Source organism: Patella vulgata, chromosome 7 (genome assembly GCF_932274485.2).
Source record: "Patella vulgata chromosome 7, xgPatVulg1.2, whole genome shotgun sequence".
In the NCBI taxonomy this organism is placed as follows: Eukaryota; Metazoa; Mollusca; class Gastropoda; family Patellidae; genus Patella; species Patella vulgata.
Window position 1 is genome coordinate 64,813,279 of NC_065885.2, and position 18,874 is coordinate 64,832,152.

Here is an 18,874-nt window from a genome sequence, read left to right on the forward strand (position 1 = left end):
AGATCGCTGAGCAAACTATTAAACTTTAAAACGTTCATCTGATACCGGCTTGATTTATTGAAGCGGGGGTCGCAATTCGTGTCTAAAATTAGTTAAAACGTAAAGTTTGATTGGATTTCAAGCCTCATGTCAGCCATGTCAAACACCTTCTTGAGATTGGAACGTGAAAGCGAATTAACAAATTTCTCTAAAAACCTGTAACTTGTCTTTCACTATCGGCGGGAAGATGAAAAGGTGATGACGTAGATAGACCACGTGTTGTTGAAAGGTGAAAGGTCACGAGGTGTGTTTGATTGGGTGGAATTGATGGTGAAAACAATTTAAGTGTTTGTCAGACAATTGACATAAATAAGGTGCGATGTACGTGTATTTAAAACAATATTATCTTGTCTAGACAGCATTGAAGGGGGGATTTTTTAAAAGTTAAGTAAATGTTTGGGCAACACGTGGCTACTAAAACCAGTGACGGTTTGATAACACGCGATACAGTTATATTTCTTTAAGCAGTTTTAACACAAGTTAATCGTTTTTCAATAAATAACCTCCACGCTACAGATTCAATCAGTTTTAAAACAAGAGTAGATAACCCAAGTTTATTTTATTATCTTTCCAAACAATTTAACAAACTTAATGCAATTTAACACTTTAACATAACACGAGCACTTTCATTTAAAGTCGATGTGCGTCATTTGTATTTTTTCCGACCATATCTAATATTTGACGCCAAATGAGAGAGAGAGAAAGAGAGAGAGATGTGTTTAACGTACACTCGACACAAACTAGGTCATTTCGGGACTAACATATGGTTTAATTTTATTTCAATAATTCGTTTCCGCGTAGGGGACTTTAGCAGTGGGAGGAAACCGGAGGGCCCGGAGAAAACCCACGAAGCTGGACAGGCGACCTTACTCCTTGTCACGTACAACCGGGGAATCGAAATCACGCCAGTTGACTCAATGACAGGTCTTATGATACAGCGCGCACGTGCTAACCATTCGGCCATCCAACCCCCCGACGCCAAATAACTCAATGACAGACCATAACGTGCATGCATTAAATCATTTGGCCACCCAACCCCCTGTGTAGATAATAAGCAGAATGAAACACATTGCGGACTGATGTTCCATTTAGAGATTCAACTAATATTCCATTTAGGGGTTCGACTGATATTCCATTTAGAGATTGAACTGATATTCCATTCAGAGATTCAACTAATATTCCATTTAGGGATTCAACTGATATTCCATTTAGAGATTCAACTAATATTCCATTTAGATATTCAACTGATATTCCATTTAGAGATTCAACTGATATTCCATTTAGGGATTCAACTGATATTCCATTTAGAGATTCAACTAATATTCTATTAAGAGATTCAACTAATATTCCATTTAGGGATTCAACTGATATTCCATTTAGGGGTTCGGGTGATATTCCATTTAGGGATTCGATTGATATTCCATATAGGAATTCGATTTACACAATATTGTAGTTTGCAGGAGATTAAACCACCCCAAACGACCATTAGCGACTTTAAATATTTATTGTTTACATTGTTTACATTGTTTACATTGTTTATATTATCCTTATAAGACATATAAAATAGATTTCACTAAAAATAAACACACTTATACTACTTCTGAATTTTATTAACATGCTACGTTTCAATACAAATGAAATGAAATGAAATGGGGTTTAACGTCCTACTGTTCTGCTCCTAACCTGGGCTAATGAAGACGGGCATACGCCATACAGTGTGCTATGAGGGAAATTTTGCCCGGGCAGCGGCACTACGGCCTACTCTTATATCGAATTCCAACTGCCAAGGGATCTTTTACGTGCACGCCAATGTGTACACGGGACCTCGGTTTTTCGTCCCATCCGAACGACTAGACAGCTTTCCTTGTCAGCCCCTCCGTGCTGCATCACTGACAAGGGAGAACCACGCCGGAAAATCTGGATGAACTTTCTCGGCCAATGCAGGGATCGAACACCCGACCTCCAGGCTAGCGAGCTAGCGTCTTACCCACTTAGCCACGTGATCCCCACGTTTCAATACATATACAGGTATCGTTATCAAGCAAATAATGATTAATAACAAAAACGTGGTGCAATATATAGATGAACACTTTGGAAGCCCTTTAGCAGATAAAACAATAACAACAAATTGATTAACAAGATGAAAAATAAAATTCAGAAGTAGTATATATCCATACAAGTGTGTTTATTTTTATTGTTTACATTGTTTATTTATTGTTTACATTGTTTATTTATTGTTTACATTGTTTATTCATTCTTTACATTGTTTATTTATTGTTTACATTATTTATTTATTGTTTACATTGTCTATTTATTGTTTACATTATTTATTGTTTACATTATTTATTGTTTACATTTTTTAAATTTATTGTTTAAAAATCCCACGGATGAAGGTTAGAAACTTTAAGTGTCATGTTGATTAAATATGACGTCATACTCTATTTTGCACAGTTGTTACCCTTACTACTACTTCCGGTGAGATATAGCCAGTTTGACTTTCAACAGTCGACGACGGGTTAGATTAAAAGAGAAACGGAAACCAATTTATGGGAGAAATGATTATAGTATTTCCTAATTTTTGTTTTATTTTCCAGTCTTTCAAATGTCAATACCATGTACAGGTAAAGACGAGGGTGTAGCTTCGATTGTACTAGGTTTACATATATATGCTACTTCAGGGCACGCAGTCCAAAATACACCAATTACCTTTAAGTTGAAGAAACGTTGTACAGCCTTTGGTAAGTTTGGGTTGATTTTATTGTAATCTGTAACACAAGGTTTTCTTGTTGTCTCTATAGCCACTTCCGGTTAGTGTGTCCGGTTCTTTTCACTGCATTGGTCCCCGGGGGAGGGGGCGAATGGTTAACGTGTGCGCGTTGGAGCAGACGGTATATCATTGGGTCAAATTTGCGTGGTTTCGATTCCCCGCATGTACGTGATAAGGAGTAGGATTGAGAGAGAGAGAGAGAGAGAAAAAAAACCCCACGAGTTTAGACAACAGGAGAATCGAAACCACGCCAAACGCGCACGCGTTAACCATTCGGCCATACACCACACATACATCCTCCCCGGAGTTGGTGAAGCTTACAATGTTGACAAACGTTACGTAGATTAACGTAAACAATATTTCATTCACGAGATACCAAAACATGTCAATGGCTTATAAATATATGCTTCTTTAATTGCATGTTGTTGCATTTTGTAGATTATACAGTTAGAATTCCAGGTTGAATAGAGGGACACACCGCTGTACGGGCAAAATCCCCCCACCTTGTTCACATAATAATAGGAATACAAATTACCACGTATTAGTGTCCGAAATATGTTGACGAGACGCCAAACATTATTCCATTTATTGAAATTTAACATGTGTGTCGTTATTGATAGAACACCCCACTGTACACCCCACCATTGGCAGGATACACCACTGTACACCCCACCAATGGCAGGATACCCCACTGTACACCCCCATATTGGTAGGATACCCCATTGTACACCCCAATATTGACAGGACACCCCACTGTACATCCAACCATTGGCAGGACACCCACTGTACATCCAACCATTGGCAAGACACCACTCTACACCCCACTGTACACCCAAATAATGATAGAACACCCCACTGTACACCTCATATTGATAGGACATCACTCTACACCCCATATTGATAGAACACCCAACTGTACACCCCCAATATCGAGATGACACAACACACTGTACACCCCACTTTACAACCACATATTGATAGAACACACAACTGTACACCCCCAAGATGACACAACACACTGTACGTCCCCCCCCCCTCTCCCCCACACACGACCAATCTACTATACTATAACCCAATATATTTATTCCTGTAACATTTTGTATATATCCCGTCTCAGTAACAGTTTGACGTTAATATATACAAACAGTGTTTTCAATCAAACAGGTTTACTTGTAGTCTAAACCATTCGACATTCATTACATTCCTTAACACTACTCAATGAAACACGACAGGTGAATTTAACCCATGTAGCTCCAATGGTATTTGGATGTTTATTGTATTGTGACTAGTTGGGATGGTTTCTACTGTAACTAGAAATATCACAATACTTGAAAACATAGTCATCACGTGTTCGCATCTCATTTAACTGGCATCTTACTTCAAGCTAATATAAAAGATATTATTCATGCTAAAGATACATTAGGTACAGTTTTATGGATACACAATTACTGAGTTTAATACTAAACACTCGTCTTTACCAGACAAATGATACAGATATGTGAATAGGAGACAAATATATACAGAATATGCAACAAAATAACAATCAAATACAATTAATGGCACTATGTCTGCATCGCATTAAACATCCCTGTTTTGTCCTATATTCGTGGGGGGTTGGATGGCCAAATGGTTAGTACGCGCGCGCTGTATCATAAGGTCTGTCATTGAGTCAACTGACGTGGTTTCGAATCCCCGGTTGTACGTGACAAGGAGTAGGGTCGCCTGTCCAACCTCGTGGGTTTTCTCCGGGTCCTCCGTTTTCCTCCCACTGCTAAAGACCCCTACGCGCAAGCGAATTATTGAAATAAATCAAAAAAATTAAACCATATGTTAGTCCCGAAATGACCTAGTTTGTGTCGAGTGGGCGTTAAACCCCATTTCTCTCTCTCGTTTGGTATGTCTGTCCCCACTCGCACTCATCTCATTCTGCACTTGTCATAAAACGTTTCGTCCCGTCTTTTACTGTCTTCTGTACATACATATAAATATACTATTAAAAAAAAGTAGGGGATATTTGATTTTTAAGTGTTATTAAAGTCACCTAATGAAACTGACGAAGAAACAAATGACAAAATGAAATGAAGTTCACATTCATCGATTTATTCCAAATGATCGTTAGACTAAGTAAGGCACAGACTGACCATTATAAGGGTAAAATGATACCCGGGGTCAAACAGCAAAGTTACCACAGCATCACAACCAAGTCAGTAACGGGTAAATCCCCCTCTGTTTGCCAAACAAGCATTGATCCGACGTGGCATACTCCTAATGAGACGTCTAAGGTCATTTTGGTCCAGATTGTCCCATTCCTGTTGCAACACAGCAGCAAGTTCTTGGACATTGGCAGGACGTTGTTGACGTTGACGTAACCTCTGTCCAAGCATGTCCGAGACATGCTCGATAAGGGAGAGGTCGGGACTCAGTGCTGGCCAAGGTAATGTGGTGATGTTCTGTTGTTGGAGGTAACCTGTAACGATCCTGGCCCTGTGACATCTTGCGTTGTCATCCTGGAAGATGAAACGGCGGCCATGACGTCGTGCGAACGGCACAACATGGACTGCCAAGATGTTGTCCCGGTAGTACTGGCCTGTAACACGCCCTGCAACAACATGTAAAGCCGTTTTTCCAGCAACAGTGATGCCTCCCCACACCATAACAGAACCACCCCCAAATCGATCATGTCTGATGACGTTAACGTCTTGGAAGCGCTCGTTTCGACGACGCCACACCCTCCTACGTCTGTCCAAAAAATCAACAGTGAACCTTGACTCATCTGAAAACATCACATTGCTCCAGCGTCGATTATCCCAGTGTTGACGATCCCTACACCAACGACGTCTTGCCTGAATGTGATGATCTCTCAAACAAGGGATCACGCGAGGACGTCGGGCGCGAAGGTGACCCCTATGCAGTCGATTCCGAATCGTCTGGCCACTCACTCTCACACCAGTGTCTGTTTGAAGACGAGCGCTGATCTGATTTGCTGTGATGACACGATTTCTCAAGGCCAAGGTACGGATAAATCGATCCTGGGCTTGAGTTGTCGCCCTTGGTCGACCTGAGCGTGGTCTGTCCTGTACAGATTGTGTATCACGGTATCTGGACCATAGCCTGCTTATGACAGACTGAGAAACATTCATCGTCCGCGCCACAACCGCCTGTGTTGTGCCGATCTGTAGCATGCCAAGGTCACTAAAACAATTAAACTGATGTTTCCACCCTGGAATTCAATGCCACAATGACTGTAACATTCAAAGTCAGAGTCGTGCAAATCTTGGGTTGGACCCCCATGATGATCCCAAGCATCACCTGCATTCCATGCGGTAGCTATTGGTGCGTTTGGGCGTCACATGTATCTGGAAATGTTTCTTCTGTTAGGTTCTATAGTGACTTTTTTCGTAGTCATTTGCATATTTTAGTATTATGCCCCCAAAATCAAATATCCCCTACTTTTTTTTGAATAGTATATCTAATAATTCTTTAATCCCCTTTTTCACTAATCACATTGTAAAATATTGCACCATGTATACATAACATGTTATTGTCTGCGATATCACCTCGGTGGAAGCGGACGTAAAATACAACTAACTCACACACATCGCATTATAAAGATACATAATGTAAGATTTAGATAAAGAGCTGACCATTCTTACTATAATAGTTCGAAAATAGATAATGTAAAATGAAAATATTGAAAATTTCATTTTAATTACTTTATTCTGAGCCAAGTTATCACTGTTTGTAACTTTGACAAGATGTGTGCATTGTGGTAACTAGAGCGCCGGTATATTCGAGACTTCGCCTCGCTTTCCAATTTTTAAATGGCCAACCATTCTAATCTAGTTAAAATCTCGAGTATCCGATGCCATCGAGGGTTGATTATGGTCTTGTTTTGTTAATAAATGTCTAATTAATAATTTCTATAACATTTCAGACCTAAAGAAAGGCCTGCAATAGGCAGATTTAGCTCTTACATAATATATGTTTAATAGAACACAGTTTTTAGGGGATACGATTCACGTCATTGTGCTTGATATGGATAACGTCGTGCTTTCAGAATAAACCTATAGATTGTATCCCATAAAAACTGTGTTCTGTTAATGTGTTTACCGATCGCTAAATGCCACACAAAGATATGTTATTCATATTATTTCGGATCAGGGGATGAGAAAATATTCCAAATATGAATTCATTGAATTAATTAAGTTTTAAAGATGGATTACGTCACACTGATCCGCAGTGAATATTCGCTAGGCCGCTATAATCACTGATAAGGATGACATCGATGCGACTTAATGAGCCACAAATATTAACTTTTTTCCACAGATAAATTAAATTCTAAAACATTTTTTTTTTATGTATTAGAAAAATAAATAAAGACGTTTGACGTATTTGTAGATAAGAATTATTACATATGGGTATTAAAATGAGTAAAAGGCGCCATTCTGCTCGAATCAGTAACGTCTTATGTAAACAATGCACGCGCCATAGGGCCAATGATTGACGCCGCGTGATATGACGGCATGTGTTGAAGGCAGTCATCTTTTACAGAGATATTAGAAGACTTTCAAATACTCTGTGAAACAGATTGGGATTATGTAAGAGCTAAATTTTCCTGTTGCAGGTCTCGTTTCTTTGAGGGGAGTGGAGGGGAGGGAAGGCAGGAGGGAAGCGGGGTGGCCGAATGGTTAGCACGAGCATGCTGTATCATAAGGTCTGTCATTGAGTCAGCTGGCGTGGTTTCGATTCCCCGGTTGTACGTGACAAGGAGTAGGCTCGCCGGTCCAACTTTGTGGGTTTTCTCCGGGTCCTCCGGTTTCCTCTCACTGCTAAAGACCCCTACGCGCAAGCTAATTATTGAAATAAAATTGAACCATGTGTTAGTCCCAAAATGACTTAGTTTGTGTCGAGTGGACGTTACCCCCCCCCCTCTCTCTCTCTCTCCTTGGGGGTGGGGTGTTCTTCAAATCTTATTTTAAATTGTCAATCAATTTCCGGCGGCGACACAGGCCTTATGAAACAGCGCGCACGCGCTAACCATTTGGCCATCCAACCCCCACGCGTTAACGAAACTATCACTTTAAAGTATGTTCTTCTTCATTAACTGGAATTCGTGCGCCGCTTGTTAGAATAATTTACACCAAAGTGATAATATGAGAGAAAAGCCAAAATGCTGGTAAAATATAAAATAAAATATCACCACGCTCTTTAAAAAGTCATTTGTTGGTGAGAACCACGGGGTGTTACTCGTGGAGATATATGGGCGTACATCTCAGTGTGACGTCATAATGAACCTCAACACACCAATATACTTCACTGTCTGTCTTTAACTAAATTCTTACACCACACATAGAAACATCAATTAGCTGAAATTACACGTTAACACAATATTACCGCCATCATAGCTTCAAGATGCATTTGGTAAGAACTAAACTCAGATTGTATAAATATACCTTTCTGTAAAAGACGTGTCATGTAAGAGCTAAATTGGACTATTGCAGGTCTTTCTTGGTTTTTACAAATTATTAATTAGACATTTATTTACCCCAACAAGCCCATAATCAACCCTCTAGATCTTCAGATGGCCGGGATATTTAATGGAATATAACACCACCGAACCATTAAATAATTTAACGTTAAAATAGATAAAATCACGGTTTTCTAGAAGGAATAATACATACCACCCTGTACCGTGTACCACACCCATCACTGCAAGCCGGGAACACAATGTGTTATCTATATAGAATGAGAAGTAGTTAATAGAGGAAGCATATGTGGCCACGTGTACGACATTCGCCACGTTTTACCAAACCGTGGTAAAATCGACCGTAAAACCAATTTGATTAACACCATCCATAAATAATTTTCAGGAAAGATGGCCAATCCTATCGTTATAGTTTTAAATAAAACACGGGGTGATTGATTAAGTGGCTGAATAGCTGGTCAGGGCGTACCGAGTTCGATCCCGGTATTGGTCGAGAAGGTTCCTCGGGATTTCCGACCTGGTTTCCCTTGTCAATGGTGAAATGGTCCCTGAAAGGGAGTGTCTCGTCGTGACAATGGGACGATAAATTGAGGTTCCATATTTATATTATCAGCACGCCCAAGATCCCATGGCAGTTGGAATTCCATGGGGAGTAAGCTGAAACACACCGGTGGTCATAGCACAATATATGGCGTATAGCTGCCAGAACAACATTTCGTTCATAGCTCAACAACATGGCGTACAGATGTCAGAACAACATTTCGTTCATAGCCCAATAACATGACGTATAGCTGTCAAAACAACATTTCGTTCATGGCCCAATAACATGACGTATAGCTGTCAGAACAACACTTCGTTCATAGCCCAATAACATGGCGTATAGCTGTCAGAACAACATTCGTTCATAGCCCAATATATGGCGTATACCTGTCAGAACAACATTCGTTCATAGCCCGATACATGGCGTATTGCTGTCAAAACAACATTTCGTTCATGGCCCAATAACATGGCGTATAGATAGCTGTCAGAACAACATTTCGTTAAAACAACATTTCGTTCATAGCCCAATCTTTATTAACTTGTTTGGTGCATCAAGTAATACATTAAATCCAGACATGGTGTGTGGTGGGAATGGTTTTAATTTAACTGGAGAAAATATAACATTAATCGAGTTGGATGCTCATCTTAATTTCATTCTTCTAGAAATTAACACACAAGCTTTTTGCATGTTATTCTGATATGGTTTTAATTAATTGAGGTTTTTATTCTTCATTATAATTTCTGTTTTCCCTCACTTTTATGATTGCACGATGCAATTTGTTGTGTTCTTCCTATAATAGCTTTCAGTTTGTTTTTATTAATAACATGTCCATGCTTGCTGATTTTGCATCCCATTGGAGGGTTCGCACTGCTCGTGTATATATATATAGCCATTTTGTTTTTAGTCGTTCCGATGGGACGAAAAACCGAGGTCCCGTGTACACATTGGCGTGCACGTAAAAGATCCCTTGGCAGTTGGAATTCGATATAAGAGTAGGCCGTAGTGCCGCTGTCCGGGCAAAATTTCCCTCATAGCACACTGTATGGCGTATGCCCGTCTTCATTAGCCCAGGTTAGGAGCAGAACAGTAGGACGTTAAACTCCATTTCATTTCATTTCATTTTATTTATTTGTGTTATATGCTTGATAACGACTTGTGAAATCTTGTTGAAACGTCGCAGTGAAATAAACCACAGTAATTGTTATCCATAAATAGTGTGTTATTTGATTATGTTCCAATTACTAAATGCCATTTAAAGAATAGAAAACATGTCCAATGGCTTGCGTTTCGATTAATTGGTAATATTGCATTGTGCCATATATTCACATCGTGTGATCCTATTAACCGATCACGTTAACGTTCTGTGCCCGGTATATATACAGGGATGCGGTTTGTGGTGAATTATTGGGAATTTCAGAATGGGTTTGTTTGACACAACTTATAACCCCCTACACTATAGGGGAGGGTGGGGAAGGGGCGTCTTTATTGATAGACAAGTCCTTGACACAACATATCACCCCTACACCCCATGTAGGGTTAGGGGTTAGACTGCACTGTAGTGTAATGAACTTTTCATCTAGCATGTTTTTGTTAACATGGAAAGTTGTATTTCTGTTACGATTTATATTTTTATGTTTTATTTGAAACAACTGTCAACCAACTGTTCTAGTCTGTTTGACACAACTGTCAAACAACTATTTTCTGCATGACATAGACACCCCATTATTTCACACTACGGTTTCACCAGTGGCTTGAAGTGTTTTCAGATTGTTGCCGTTTATCCCTGAGCATTGACATACCCGTGTTTGTTGCGCTTTGTCTAGTCTGGTACTAAGATCTGGCATATTACCATGCTATATGTTTCTTTGAGTTTTTTGTTTCTCGTCATTCCGATCAGTTTTGTGATTATGGATTGTTATAGTCGTCTAATCATCTGGAATCAGTATAGCATTATCCGATATCACTGGATGCTTTACTTGTTTACTGCTTCATTTGCAAGAGCTGAGTGTCGTAAATTATTGTTTCCTGTTAATTTGAATGAATTATTTTCATAGCATGACGTTCTCATTGTGAATTTTAATTTCTCTATCCTAGCATGGCCATCTCATTGTGGCTGACACCTTCTCACCTCTAGCATGACGTTCTCGTTGTGACTGGTAATTTCTCACCTCTAGCATGACGTTCTCTTTGTGACTGGTAATTTCTCTCATCTAGCATGACGTTATCAATGTGACTGGTAATTTCTCTCAACTAGCATGACTTTATTATTTTGTTTAGCAATTTCTCCTAATTATCATGACGTTCTATTTGCGGCTGGCAATTTCTCCCTCCTAGCATGACGGCGTTATTGTGTCTGGAAGTTTATCTCCCTTAGCATGGCGGTGTCATTGTGATTGGTAATTTCTCCATCCTACCATGGCGTTCTAATTGGGGCTGGCAATTCTCTCAACTAGCATGACGGTGTCATTGTGATTGGTAATTTCTCCCGACTAGCATGACGTTCTAATTATGACGGCTTCATTGTGTCCTCAAGTTTATCTTATTTAGGATGACGGTGTCTTGAAGTTTATCTCAACTAGCATGACGGTGTAATTGTGATTGGTAATCCTAGCATGACGTTCTTATTGTTACTGGTAGTTTCTCTCACCCAGCCTGACGATCTCATTGTAGCTGTCAATTCTCTCACCTAGCATGACGATCTCATTGTGGCTGGCAATTCTCTCACCAACCCTGACGATCTCATTGTGGCTGGCAATTCTCCCCCTTAGCATGACGATCTAATTATGTCTTGAAGTTTATCTCACTTCGCATGACGACGTCATTGTGTCTGGAAGTTTATCTCATCTAGCATGACGGTGCCACTGTGACCGGCAATTTATCTCCCCTAGCATGACGGTATCGTTGTGATTGGTAATATCTCCCGACTAGCATGATGATTTTATTGTGGCTGGCAATTTCTCTAACCTAGCATGACGATCTCACTGTGGTTTGTAATTCTTTCTACTAGCATGACGTTGTCATTGTGTCTAGAAGTTTATCTCACCTAGCATGACGGCGTCATTGTGTCTTGAAGTTTATCTCATCTAGCGTGACGTTTTTATTGTGGCTGGCAATTTATCTAACCTAGCATGACGATTTCATGGTTGGCAATTCTCTCACTTATTTTTTGGCCCTGGCATGGGGATGTGATTCATTCCGTTCAAGTGTTTCTTGGATGTTGCATGTAGGATATTTGTATGTGCACGCTATTGGTTTATTCTGTAACTTCTAGTAACGATGATGTGTTTGTATTCTATACAGTTACTACCTCTTTATGTGAGGCTCGATGTGAAAACGGTGGATCATGTGTAAACAGTATATGTTTATGTCGTCAGGGATTCAGTGGGAAAGCTTGTGAAATAGGTATGTTGGTTTTAGATGACGTTGGTGTATCTCTGTTTTGAGTCACATTTAAAATGACTATCTGTTCATTGTGTCTTAAATATTGGATATTTGGATCTATATTTACACGACATGACCACAACATCAATATTGATAGAAATAGACCAATATTGAGTTATAATTCGTGTTTTTAATTTCGAATACTGTATTATGGAAATATTGAGTTGGAGGTTTGGCTCTTTTAAATGTGACAATACTGCTCTGTGGGGTAGTTCACTGGTTCACCATGGATGGCAGGGATTAAAATGTATTGAATCTAAAAAAAAAAAACAACAAAAAAAACACCTCTATAAGTACAAAATATTCCACATATGGGACATAACTCCCGAGGACTCCAATAAAGAACAAAAGGGAGGGAACTCTTCCGTGAAAGATGGCATTACTGCATGACAATACGTTACAAGCTGTTGTAATCTTGACTAGTGTTGATCTAGAGAACGGTAACATGTTGTTATTAGAATATAATGGTGACGGGGACAGAACTGACGATAAAAGCTTCGAACCACACTTAGATTCAGTTCTAAATAGCTAATCCTCAGTTACAATATGCAGAGAATTTTTCAATTTTCAACGGGTTAATCCTTTCTAATATGGGTTAATCCATTCTATTATGGGTGAATCCATTCTAATATGGGTTAATCCTTTCTAATATGGGTAATCCTTTCTAACATGGGTTAATCCTTTCTAATATTGGTTAACCCATTCTAATATTGATGAATCTGTTCTAATATGGATTAATCCATTCTAATGTGGGTTAATCCATTCCCATATGGGTTAATCCATTCTAATATGGATTAATCCATTATAATATGGGTTAATCCATTATGATATGTAGGCGCAACTTGACATCTAATTAAGAAAGCGCAATCAAAATATCAACGGTAGATAATCCCCAGCTTAGATTCAGTCTGATTAAAAAGAGGCCCTTCAAAAATTTTCAGCGAAAATTATAGACGCCACTGCAGTGGATGTCGAATGTTGACATATTTTCAATTACACCATATGAACGGAAGTGAAACCATTCTGGGCTGATATTAAAGGACAATTTCACTAGATAAGAGAAAACGAGAAAAATGGAAATAGTCCGTACATATTCCCTTGTTTTTATTCATTCTATACTTAATAAAAACATGGTAATGTACGGACTTTTCTATTTTTCTGGTTTTCTCTTATCTAGTGACAGTCAATAATTTGTTTTGAATTGTCAGATATCCTCCCACTGTCCCATATAACAATTTTTGGTTTTCGAAGGAATTATTATTGAGCAGACATTCGGCCGTGTATCTGTTATCACTCGTCACTTCAGTTTCTTATATAGAGAGATAACTCTGTTTTCCTTTTGCGTTCGTCACTTCCGATTGTTGAAACCTTCATTACGCATCTATCGTAGCAATGATCTCTGTGCTAAAATTATATTTGGAACATGCTTAACCAAATCTTTCACATATGTGATAATGAATGACACCGATAATGTCCTTTAATTTTAAAGATTCAACATTCACAATATCGTAGTTCGGACGGGATTAAAAATACACACAGAAACGTTAATTGTTGAGAAGAATAATAAGAGTTAGCTATCGGGTAGTTTCTGCCACAGCAGCACTAGTCCAGCAAGCTAATGATTAGGCCTAATATAATATCAAAACTCTGAAGAGACAAGTTTTATCATTCTCTTTATTTAGATAAAAATAAAAGACAATTCTATTTAATAAAAATTTTGTGTAATAATTTCAGCTTTATGTAATCCTCGATGTGAGAACAATGGCACGTGTGTATCACCTAGAATGTGCGCATGTCCAGCAGGGTATAGTGGACACCACTGTGAAAAGGGTGGGTATATTGGTAATCTTATTTAATGTCCGCCATTTTATTTTTAAATTACGGAATTATGTACCTTCACGGCGAATCTGATTATAACACAGATCCTATTTCGTTTCGTTTTTTATAGTTCAAAATTTCGTTTTACGTGTCTTCACAACACTATAGGGTCTGGGAGAGTTTTATATAACCGGCTTCTGGTTGATGTGACGGTTTAGCCAATGAAACGGTCGGTTGCGGCGGTGGGTATTCTACTAAAAACATCAACGCTGATTGGTTAATCAAGTGTATGGCCCCTGACGCAACCTCCCACTACAACAGGTCAGATCTTCATGTAGTAGAGGCCATCGAAAGTATAAAAAAGCGAAATGACATATAGATCTATATTTTAATCAAATTGCTTCACAGCGTCCATAATACTGACGTTATCTATTTTAATTTACTTTAAACTTATACAACGTCACAGCTACGTCATTCATAACAGCGTTACATAAAACAAGAAATATCCATTAGGCCTAGCTAAATGTTTAGGGATTGAATCATTCATTAGGCCTAGCTAAATGTTAACGGATTGAATCATCCAGTAGGCCTGTTTAGGGACTGGATCATCCATTAGGCCTAGCTAAATGTTTAGGGATTGAATCACCCAGTAGGCCTAGCTAAATGTTTAGGGATTGAATCATCCATTAGACCTATCTAAATAACCTGAACCATTTGCCCACCTCTGTATATACCATCCATTATAACCCGACTGAAAATAGCCTCCTAAATTCTACCATCAATTTTTATATACAACTATTTATTTTCCAGTCGTCTGTGGTCGACCATGTCAAAATGGCGGACAATGTTTACCGGAAGGATTCTGTTTCTGTCAGGAAGGTTTCTATGGTGACGCTTGTGAGTTAAGTAAGTAAGACAGCTATTCATTGGCTGATTTCGTATTTGGTTATAATAAATTGTTTCACTGGTATTTAGTAATTTAACTGGAAATACATAGCTCCTCCTTGTTCGTATTACGCCGCTGTTGCAAAAATTCAAGATTCCTAGGCTGTACGTGACAAGGAGTAGGGTCGCCTCTCTCTCTCTCTCTCTCTCTCTCTCTCTCTCTTTCTCTCTCTCTCTCTCTCTGCTTTGTGGGTGGGGATTTTTTTACCGAACATCGGTTCTGTCGGTTCTTGTCACTGATTAATCAGACCGTTACAAGTAACATATGCATGTTAAATGACGATATTCTATGTGGCGTTTTTTCTGGTTGAATTCGTCGGGATATAAAGCTGGTAGGTATAACGCCAAGATTTGTCATAGGGCAGCCATGATAGCTTGTATCTATGGTTATCTCTCACGTACTGAGTATGTCGCCATGAAAAGATTTACCATTGAATTAACATGAATTAAGCTATAAATGTCATAATTATGTGTATTCAGAATCCTCATCAAGTATTGGCGCCTTACGTATTTGTATTGTATCCTAATCGTTTTTCTGTTTTTGTTTTGTTGAATGTTGGATCTGTTTTACAGTGTAGTCCCCACAGAGCCCCCACCCCTTCCCCTCCCTTTTTCTCTTCCCTCTCAATGAAAATATAAGGCGCCTGTATATTTATGTGGGGATCACGGTGCCTAATGGGGGTAAGGCGCTGGTTCGCTAGCCTGGAGGTCGGGTGTTTGATCCTTGCATTGGCCGAGAAAGTTCATCCAGATTTTCCGGCGTGGTTCCCCACTTTCTGGCCTCGAGGTCGGGTGTTCGATCCCTGCATTGGCAGAGAAGGTTTATCCAGATTTCCCGGCATGGTTCCCCCTTGTCAGTGATGCAGGACGGAGGGCCTGACATGGACAGCTCTCTAGTCGTTTGGATGGTACGAAAAACCGAAGTCCGGTGTACACATTGGCGTGCACGTAAAAGATCCCTGGACAGTTGGAATTCGATAAAAGAGTAGGCCGTAATGCCGCTGTCCGGGCAAAATTTCCCTCATAACACACTGTATGGCATATGCCCGTCTTCATTAGCCCAGTATAGGAGCAGAACAGTAGGACGTTAAACTCAATTTCATTTCATTTCATTTCTGTATATTTATGTGTATGATTTGGTTTGTTTTAGGTCGGTGTAATTCTGAATGTATTAAACAAGGAACGTGCAACCAAGTTTGTAAACATTTAGGTAGTCTCTCATTCTGATTTCTATTTGGGGGTTGGATGGCCGAATGATTAGCGCGTGTGCATTGTATCATAAGGTCGGGTGTTCGATCCCTGCATTAGTCGAGAAAGTTCATCCAGATTTTCTGGCGTGGTTCCCACTTGTCAGTGGTCCGGGACGGAGGGCCTGACAAGGACAGCTGTTTAGTCGTTCGGATGGGACGAAAAACCGATGTCCCGTGTACACGTAGCAGATCCCTTGACGCTGTTCGGGCAAAATCCCCCTCATGGCCCACTGTATGGCGTATGCACGTCTTCATTAGCCCAGTTAAAGGATTCAACGTCCCAGAATTGAATTCTCTCAAAACTTCGAAAGGTATCAATTGAACAAAGACAAACCTTCACAGACCCAAGACATGCGCTAACTGAATAACATTTACAACCTATCATCATAGCTGAAACGTTTGATTACGTCATGATTCTCACGCGTCTAAGATGTGTTTATATTTTCTGTCATTTTTCATTTACAGTAAAACCTGATACTGACGTCCGACCTAGACGAAGAATACCACCGGAAGTAAATGGTGAGGGTGGCACCAAAAGAAAACAAAGACGTAAAAACCGTAAAGATAGAAGAGGTGAGTTGTTGTTTATTTTACCGTATAGACTGGTCGTATATTACAGACGGTACATCTATAGTATAGACTGGTCGTATATTACAGACGGTACATCTATAGCATAGACTGGTCGTACATTACAAACGGTCCATCCATCGTATAGGCTGGTTGAATATTACGGACGGTCCATCTATCGTATAGACTGGTCATACAGACGGTCCATCCATGGTATAGACTGGTTGTATATTACAGAAGATCCAACCGTCGTATATTACAAACGGTCTATCCATTGTATAGACGGTATATTACAGACGGTCTATCCATCGTATATTACGGACAGGCTCATACACACGTCCACTACCGACTGTTAGTTGAATGGCAACCTACTTTCATTTTAAATGTTATGTTACTTTCTCTTTTTAGCCATCAACGAAAAGAAAATACTAAAGACGGAAAAAAGAATTTTAAAAATCATTAACCGGAAATCAAAAACATGGAATCTAACCCGAGACGAAAGAAGACATATTAGAAAAATACAGAGGGAAGTTAAAACTCGTGCTCTACAAATAACGGAACGACATTATCTCGTCAAAATATTAACTGGAGAACGAGAGAAGTTGAATAAACGAGAGAAACAGAAGCTTAAACGTTACAAGAAATTATTGAAATTAAACCGGAAGCGACGTGGTAAAGCTAAGACGAAGACTAAACGCAGGAAGAAGGATGTATGAGGCGAATTCTTATCTGTTTGAAGTTGATAATAATGGCGGATTCTTTTATCAGAACATTAAAACACAACCCAGCTTTAATTTAAAAAGGCTTTAAATGACGTAATACGTGATGATAAAAATGATATTAGTGTTCTTATCACGTGATATAGTCATCGTACGATATGATCACAAAATAAAACTGACAAATAATAGGGGATACTCGATTGGACGGAATTGAATTCTCTCAATCCCAAAAATAGTGATTATTGAGTGAAAAATGGCGATTTTGGGCTACAACGCATGCGTCGACTGCATAAGATATCTCAACCATCCATGACAAATTCGTTGTTTTGAATTACGTCACGATTCTACTCACACCACTTCTGTTGTCGGGGCTGACAGAACTGTGGCCGGACTGAATCCAGCGTCACTCGATTGCAATTCTGTCAATTCGGGACGCCCCGGACTGACTATCGAGCATCCCCATAGAAACACGGACAATGAACAGATTGTAGTTATGTTTCATTATATTTTTTTTCCTTGTGGAAACTAACCAAAGGCAAGTGTATATATTTATATTAGTTTATATATTTCAATGAATTATTTTGTAAATAATTTTAGCTCATAGATTCCCAGCTCTCTTCCGTTGAAAGTACAGATCCACTCGGCAAACCTCAGCAGATTCCAGTACCCTACATCTAGCCTCGGCTATGTGACGAGGTCCGCTATTGGAACTACTTTCAAGTTCCTGGATTACCAACGGCGTTGCCTATGACGACGCATTTGAAGAATGTTTACAAAGATTTCAAAGTCTGAAGCTGTTTTTTCTCTCAAGTTTATCCGATTTTCTTTAGACAAGGACAAGTTTGCACTGGAAGTTCTACACCCACTTCGAACGACGCAATTGTAAGAACTTCTTTCTAAAAGCGGCAAGTTTTCCTAATAAGTAAACCGGCCCCGCATCTCAATTGTATAGGCGTAGGTACACATCACTTACCGTCATACAACCGAGGCTAGATGTAGGGTACCGGAATCTGCCGAGGTTTGCCGAGTTAGTATAGATGCATTAGATGCATCTTGACAACTAACATCTCTGAACGTCGATTGTTAAGTAAAATCGTTGATTTGTTTTCATTGGTTAACAATATGGGTTTGAACTCTTATGGCCGATCTGCACTGAATGTTGCCACAAGGAAAGCGATAACGGGAACGTTACTTCATTCATCTGCTACCCATGACAACGAAGCGCAACCCTTGCACTGATGCAAAACATAGCAACCCACATGGAAACAGAAAATCATTTTATTGGCGATTGATAATCTGGAT

The 18,874-nt window shown here is 39.4% G+C and overlaps 1 protein-coding gene across 2 annotated transcripts in view; it reads left to right on the forward strand.

Annotated features, from left to right (window-relative positions):
* The window catches only part of LOC126827258 (wnt inhibitory factor 1), a 70,639-nt gene extending 52,488 nt beyond the window's left edge, over positions 1–18,151 (forward strand). Inside the window, exons 5-11 of one of the 2 annotated variants that reach the window (XM_050556528.2) lie at positions 2,634–2,777; positions 12,133–12,234; positions 14,008–14,103; positions 14,902–14,997; positions 16,187–16,246; positions 16,752–16,859; positions 17,262–18,151. In XM_050556528.2, the coding sequence (XP_050412485.1) occupies positions 2,634–2,777; positions 12,133–12,234; positions 14,008–14,103; positions 14,902–14,997; positions 16,187–16,246; positions 16,752–16,859; positions 17,262–17,569 (914 nt within the window). In that variant the 3' untranslated portion in view covers positions 17,570–18,151. The remainder of the gene's footprint in view (positions 1–2,633; positions 2,778–12,132; positions 12,235–14,007; positions 14,104–14,901; positions 14,998–16,186; positions 16,247–16,751; positions 16,860–17,261) is intronic. The other variant, XM_056102440.1, reaches the window with a different exon arrangement.
* The last annotated feature ends 723 nt before the right edge of the window (positions 18,152–18,874 follow it).